Below are 7,497 nucleotides of genomic sequence, written 5' to 3' on the forward strand. Positions count from 1 at the left end.
TATCAAATAAATCAACAGTTTAATATGCTAGATAGGTTAATTTCGTTAATATAAAAAAAATATTGACAGAAAAAACTAATAAAAATAAAAATCAAGGACTGAAAATAATATTATTTTATTAAAAATTTCGTTGTCTTTCGAAATAATTGTCACAGACGTTTAAAATTTTTTTTCTCTTTAGATTAGCAATTGAGAAAGTTTAAAAGTACTATTTTAAAGACTATCATGGAACAATGTAACAGTAACATTGCTTAATATGGTAAAAATATCAACAATTGTTAAAGACGGTATATAAACAAATCTTATGATTGTTTTCAAACTCACTCTTAACTTGTTTAACTCAATTTTATTTACATCACCTCAGGCAAAAAACAAAACAATTTTTTATATTCTGAATTTAAATTTTCATAAAATTGGATATCAAATTATTATCTTTTATTATCTATAAGTCCGAAAACTTAAAGAACTTTCTCTGTTTATTCTTATTTTTTATAGAAAAAAAAATTAAAACACGATTTAATGTTATTCGTTGTGAAACAAAAGAACAAAAAATACTTTTAAAACAATCACTTTCTAGAAGTGCTTTTTGAAATAAACCCTGATTATTTAATCCTTTTGCAGTTTCCAAGTAAAGATTTTGTACTTAAAGAAGAGACACCATTCTGTTAATTTTTTATAACATCAATATTGATTTATCAGCAAGTGGGGTGGCAACATATACTCTACTCGCAGGTATCCAATCCTATCCAACTTGGTCGGATAGGATTGTCAACCCGATTCGCTACTGGTAGAATTGAGTGCAGAATAGGTTGGATGCGGGTTGGTCGAGTAGAGACCGCACCTATATATGTATATGTTATAAAAATGTTATAGATAGGTGTTAAACTAAGGACCTCTCACTTAGTGCAAAAATTCTTTACTATTGAACTAAGATCATCAATTAATAATGTAATACTTTTGTTTATATAAAAACTAATTCTATCTAAATGATATATAAATACAACATTATATCACAACATTTAATTTGTGTTTGTATTATTAATTTAAGTAAAGACTTTATGTAGAATTTAACATTTGATGGTTATGTTGTTTATGAAACGGTTATATTGTTTGTAGAATGATTGTATTGTTTGTATTGAATTTTTAATCTGTATGCTTGTTAGGTTATATAATATTGCCTATCTTTTAAAACCCGCGAATAGAACCGGATATCCACAGGTTGACCGCGAATAGGATTAGGGTTGGATTGTTCTCAACCCAATAAGTTAAAGTTGAGTTCTAATAATAAATTCAACCCCTAGCTAGAGTTAAAGTTGGATTCAAACCTACTCTTCTCTACTCATTGTCACCCTACCATCAAAGATGACAAAGTACCTTCACTTTGACACCAAAATACATGACAGACAATCTTTCATTTATGTTCCCAAATTAGGCAAGTAGAGGCGTCATTCCCTATACAGCCATTAAATTATACTGTTATTGGACACTAAATGGAGTATTTTAGACACCAATGCTAAAGTTAGTCAAGCACACGGTCCATGAGACTATCTAATAGAAAAATAATAAAGTAACCAAGTGCATTAAATATTTTTCTAATTCCAGTACCAAAGTAGCATGTTATGTTACCAAGTTTTCTAAGAACATATCGTACATAGAAATTATGTCTAGATACATTGGTTTGGTTTAAGGGTTTTTCATTGTACAAATTACCAAATTTAAAATGGACAATTAATCAAATACCAAAACATGCATTAGAAGAGGTACTTGGCCTTGTAGATCTAAGTCAAATTATTTAAATAGTATATCTGATTTGGTTGGGGGAAAAAAGGATGAAATTTTTCTCAAGTAAGCCTTCTATTAACTTTATACATCAAACTCATCTATGAAAATTTCTCCCCAAACCAAACATGCTATAAGGTTTGAAAGTAAAAGCCAGATTGTATAGTAGGTACATATGGCCCCATATGATGTTATGTATATACATATAGCAAGAAATGGAACGCATCAAAATGGCAGATCAAGATAGATCACACTCACATTTGGACATTTGATTGAGCATTAGGAATATATGAATATGTTGAATACATGTTATGGCTAACACCATTCTCTTGTGTTTGTGTAGAAGCAATATTGTTGTGTGTCTGCATGGATGGCTGATAAGCATAGTACTGATTTCCCATGCCAATTTGTTGATCACCTGATACTGGCACTTGCATTGGCCAAGACCTGAGAGAAAACAGCACATTTCAACGTCAACAAAAATTAATTTCGACATACATACCCTTTGTGCATGTGTGCACGTGTATCTGTGAAGCTCATAGCAGAGTATACTTATTCAACAAACAATTATAGTCCTTCTTTTAGTTGAATTCAGGCTTTAACAATGATATGAAGCAATTCTTTCTCCCCTAAACATCATTGCTTCAGTCACTGAACCATCTCCTTGATGAAGTTAAGAAAATAAATAAAAATCCCTAACAACAATGGTTGCTTAAACAAATAAAACAATCTCATCATCCATGCTCCATAGTTTCACGAAAAAAAGGGGGGATTTTCTTGATTCAAGGACAAAAATAAAGCTTATCCAAAGAGTTTGAAAAGTACTCTTGATATGGGGCAGAGGCAACTGCTTGAGAAATGTAAGGATAATAATATGATGATGAAGGATTCGACTGCATCATGACATTTGCATGGTCTTTGTTCACCGCAGAAGAACTGAAATCAGGCTGATATGTCTGTTGAGGATAACCACTGTTCATATTCACCGCGGTAATAAAGCTTATCCAAAAAGGGTTTGAAAAGTACCCTTGATATGGGGCAGAGGCAACTGCTTGAGAAATGTAAGGATAATAATATGATGATGAAGGATTCGACTGCATCATGACATTTGCATGGTCTTTGTTCACCGCAGAAGAACTGAAATCAGGCTGATATGTCTGTTGAGGATAACCACTGTTCATATTCACCGCGGTCAAATATGGATCAGCAGTTTGGGGGGTTGGGATATTCTGTTGTGCATAGCGAGGGTCCCACATCACTTGAGCAGCATGACCATTGCCTGCATTCGCCGCTTGGGAATGAAAATCAGGAGGCGGCTGTGGGTTACTGTAATGCAGATATTGAGGATCTTGGGCCGAATAAGCCTGACTACTACCCATCGTCATGGCAGACGAATGAAATTCAGGGTGTGGATGCTGGATATTATGATATACATGTTGAGGATCTTGCCAAGACTGAGCATAACCATTGCTGCTATTCACCTGGGATGAATTTAATTCAGCTTTCGCAGGCTGAATATTCGGATGTGTATATTGATGATCTGGAAGTGGTGAAATAGAGCCACTACTGATGCCAGTGGCATATGTACCCTCCAAAGGGAGTGAACTCGTTGGAGGCAAAATCTGATTCACTAAAGCTTGGCACGGCACAGACTCTGCTGCAACTGAGTTTGGCACTGTACTAATGACAGGATAGGAATAACTTGTAGGCTGCTTGACTTCATTTACATGTTCATGGTTCAACTGCCTTGGTACTTGATTATGTTTATGTGAAATCTTAGACATTATTGTCTCCTCAAGAGAGGACCTCGATATAACAGCATTATTTGCTGGAGGATGAGAAGATGTCTCCAAAACAGGATGCATCGGTGGAGTTGAAAATCCAGGTAATGGCCGAAACAATGATAATAGACTTCTTACCTGAGACAATAATAAAAAATTCTATTCCAACTAACAAAAAAAGGTGTAATGAAAATGAATTTGCTAGATATCATAACGAAACTTACTTGTGTAATATTGAGTTCAGGATTAAATTTTCTGGAATCATTCTGGTAATTATCTTTGATGGCATGTTTAAAGACATTCTCAGGCAAGGGTATACAGTCCGTGTCAATTTTGAAACTCACCTGAATAAAATTAAAACATGAGTTGCGAATTTATTATAGTTGTGAATCAAAACAGGATGCATTTATAGTTTGTGGTGCTTTGAATGTCATTATTCAGTTTCAAGTACAGGAGTCATTAGAGGAATCAACATATATAAATCCTTATCACTTCTGAATTTTGAAGTTAAAAGAAAATAAGAATAATAAACGATAACAAGAGGGATTATTTCCAAATGCAGAAGAAAAGCAACCTGCCAGAACCAAATCAAATCACTCCATATTTATCAAACCCAGATCAAACCAAGAACATGGTTCCTCACTTGAATTCTTGCCACTAACTCGAATATAGACCTTGAATAAATATGCTAAAATGGATGCCACAAACAGATAGGTGATGCTACAAACACCATTCCAATGAACCACAAAACAAGCCAGAGGATGCTATCAGTGGTTAGAGATTTTGTGAGTTGAGATTTTGAAGGCAAAAAGGAAGGAACAAAAGGATTTACAGAGTAACATAGACTTACTCTTCGAATCATTTCCTTCCTTTCGATCCAAAATCTTAACTCACATAGACTCCCTTAGAAGTCTTTCTATACAGATTTCAATTCTCTAAAGTGAGCAAGTGTAAAGTGAGAAAGTATGGGATTAACGATTAACCACTCTTGGATCATTAAGTTGTTAATATCAATGATCTGGAAGGTCACCTGAGCAGGGAATTTCTGACCAAAAGCTAATGGTTGTATCCTCAACCTCCCACTTGAGGTGGCTGTATATGTTCCATAGAGAAGCTTCAGATTAGTGTCAAACAGAAAGAGGTAAGCACCAGGTTTTATCTTCTCTACAACTTCCTTTCTCCCCACAGGAAGCCCAAAAACTCGAAACCGGTAACACTCCGGCTTTGTCGTTTGATTGCACATGAAGATAAAGCCAGCAAGGTTATTTTCCTGGCTATTCATGCCCTCTGTTTTTTCTTCCATTGTATCACTGCATAGATCAGTAGCAGATTCAGAGTTTCAGAAAATATGAGAATCAAAATCACTATGCAATGTCAGTAATCAATCTGCTGCAAAGTCTAAAATTACAGTAAAAAAAAAAATGCAACTATGAAGAAATTGAATACCCTGCAGTCTTTGTTCAATAATTGTTTTTTGTTTCTCCAATCTTACCAATGTCACAACTTCAATAATTGTTCAATAATTTCACCATCCTTTCCAAATTACAACTATATGAAGCAAGATTAAAAGAAAACAATCCATTAAAAGTTCACCCAATGTGAAGTTTCTTTCTTCAGTCAAAATCTCATCTGATGTGTATAGTACCAAAAAGGGGGGTAATAATATGGTATTGAACCCTAATATCCATATTTCAGAAACAGTTATTCCATCAAACTCCAAACGAAATAAATAATCATGGAGGTACAGGAACTAATCACATAGCTAAGAAGTAACAGAACTTAAAAGGGCAGAATCAAGTACGCAATTGCATTGAATAACAGATAATTGCTCGCAGAAATTTTTTTTTTTTTTAATTTGTTAAATATGGGGAATTGTAATTTTGTTTGGGGTTTTTTACGTAATAGAAGAAAACAATAATATTAATAAGAATGATAACAAGAGAAGTGAAGGAAGAAAAGAAAGAGGGAAGGGGGTTGATTGTTACATGTGTGTAACGGACAAAGAGTAGTTGCTTGCTTTGCTTGTCTTCCGTTTCAAGAATCATTCGTCACAGTCGTGAGAAGGGAGAGGCTTTTTTTCTCAAGAAGTCAAGATGTAGTGAAGTGACGTCGTTCTTAGGATTTTATTGTTCCGTAACCTCTTAATTGAGTATGGAGTGATTATGCCATTTGAGTTATAACTCATTGGCTCGAACTCACAACCTCTTAATTGAGTATGGAGAGACTATATCATTTGAGTTATAACTGATTGGCGTAATTGGTAGTGTCTTTGAGATACTTAATATGGACATAAATATATATTAATTTTGTAATATGTTTATTAATAGGGTCGCTCTACTGTACAGATGCAATTTTGTACAGATTTACAGATATACCATCTCCTTGTGTCTTTTGCCGACACGTGTTGTCTCCCTTATGCGCCGCTGGAGCAGGCTTTCGGCGAGGCGTGGCTGTGTGGGTGCTCACGGGTGGGCCGAGTGAGCTGAGGTGGTTGCGTGAAATGGAACGGGATTTGTGTGCGCCGGATTCCGTTGGTGAGACATTTGCGTTTTGGGCTTAAGTGGAGCAAAAAAAAAACAATGGATAAAAAAAAGGCAACTAGGGTCTTCACCTCACGCCTCTCCTCTCAGCAGAGCAAAACCTAGCTCCGTCTACGAGGGTCGCCGCCACTGGTCTGCTCGCTATCGCTGCTGGTGGCGCTTGGGATCTGCGTGTGTTCGTCGTGGTGAAGCTCGCTTCCTAGTTCGCAAATCGCCAGTTGCTTCGTTGCAGCGGTGGAGTCGTTGTCCCCCGGCCCTTCACCTTGGTCATTGGAATAAATAGTTGATGTAAGATTAGTTAAGAACTTAAGATAACCAATCTTTTACTGTTGAAGTCGTTAATTGTGGGATCAAACTGTAGGAGTAATTTTTTTTTTTTTGCAGGAAAAATATGAGTGAAAAGGCAAAGAATTGAAGGAATAAGCACTGTAATTACAACATGGACAACTATAGAGAATTTAATTTTAACATGTGTATGATGATGCTGGGTTTTAAACGGTTTTATTGCTATGGGTCCTGCTAGCAAGGTAGGCATGATAATGAATATATAGATGTTGAGATGGCACTTCCTGGTATTGCCCATGTAGGTTTTTGTCATCTTTTAGTATGCACTTTGATAGTTCATATGTTCTCCATGGAAATTGATTTAAGCTGTTAGTTCCATGTGTTGTATTGTAAATTGCTTGGTTTATTCAGAAAGGAATGTTCTATGCTTGATTGCCTCTGAATATTAGAGTTGTTGTAGAGTTAAAGACTTGTTGCACTCTACTAAGCATGGATAACTTTAAAGATAGTAGACACATAGATATGGTAAATCCAAACTTCCACCCAAAATACCTTGAAGATCATCTGCTAACTGTTTTCTGATTTTACTTCTACTCGTCACCAATACTATTTTTACATAAGAGGCATACTCACATCTACACTAATCAAAGTAACATTTTCTATTGCCTTCTTTTAATTAGAAATAATACTTAGAATACAAAAAAAATGTCATCTGAACACTCCACATCAGATTAGGGGTTTAACATTCAGTAATTATAACGTCAACCAGTAACGGATATAGAAAAATTTTTGACTTTTGTTCTATTTCTAAAATTATTTTTAAAATATATGTTAAGAACGAAAACGGACTTCCAACACAATAATATTTGAATATATCTAAATGTATTTGGAAGAGCATTTTTTTATATTTTATTGAGACATATTTAGACCCAAAAAGCATAACACAAGTATAAAAAATGCTCGTTAAGTTTTCGCGTATTCAACTATCCATTCCATTAAACAATAGCCTTACCCATTTCGATTTTTCACCATAATAGTTAATTAATTATGGGGGAAAAGTTTAAGAACATATTCTCTCTCAGACTTGTACATTCACTTATCAAGTATTAAAT

The 7,497-nt window shown here is 34.8% G+C and overlaps 1 protein-coding gene across 5 annotated transcripts; it reads right to left on the reverse strand.

Annotated features, from left to right (window-relative positions):
* On the reverse strand, positions 1,729-5,695 carry LOC107612874. Of its 5 annotated transcripts, none has more exons than XM_021110171.1 (6): positions 5,007-5,538; positions 4,591-4,870; positions 3,785-3,904; positions 2,935-3,698; positions 2,605-2,733; positions 1,729-2,226 (listed from the first exon to the last, which is right to left on the reverse strand). In XM_021110171.1, exons 2-6 carry the CDS (start codon positions 4,861-4,863, stop codon positions 2,034-2,036), a joined length of 1,479 nt encoding a protein of 492 aa, XP_020965830.1. In that variant the 5' UTR covers positions 4,864-4,870; positions 5,007-5,538; the 3' UTR covers positions 1,729-2,033. The 5 variants fall into 5 exon arrangements, with proteins under 5 accessions (XP_020965830.1, XP_020965829.1, XP_016170128.1 ...); XM_021110170.1 differs by having other exon boundaries at positions 2,605-2,749; positions 2,951-3,698; positions 5,007-5,537; XM_016314642.2 differs by lacking the exon at positions 2,605-2,733 and having other exon boundaries at positions 2,806-3,698; positions 5,007-5,535.

This window comes from Arachis ipaensis, chromosome B08, assembly GCF_000816755.2.
Source record: "Arachis ipaensis cultivar K30076 chromosome B08, Araip1.1, whole genome shotgun sequence".
In the NCBI taxonomy this organism is placed as follows: Eukaryota; Viridiplantae; Streptophyta; class Magnoliopsida; order Fabales; family Fabaceae; genus Arachis; species Arachis ipaensis.

Bases quoted from the DNA above. Each gene is read 5' to 3' on its own strand.
- LOC107612874 (XM_021110171.1), bottom strand. From the start codon at position 4,863: ATGGAAGAAAAAACAGAGGGCATGAATAGCCAGGAAAATAACCTTGCT. The intron at 3,699-3,784 runs GTAAGTTTCGTT...TTATTGTCTCAG, and splicing joins CTGAACTCAATATTACACAA to GTAAGAAGTCTATTATCATT. The intron at 2,227-2,604 runs GTACTTTTCAAA...GTTTTCTCTCAG, and splicing joins GCCTCTGCCCCATATCAAGA to GTCTTGGCCAATGCAAGTGC.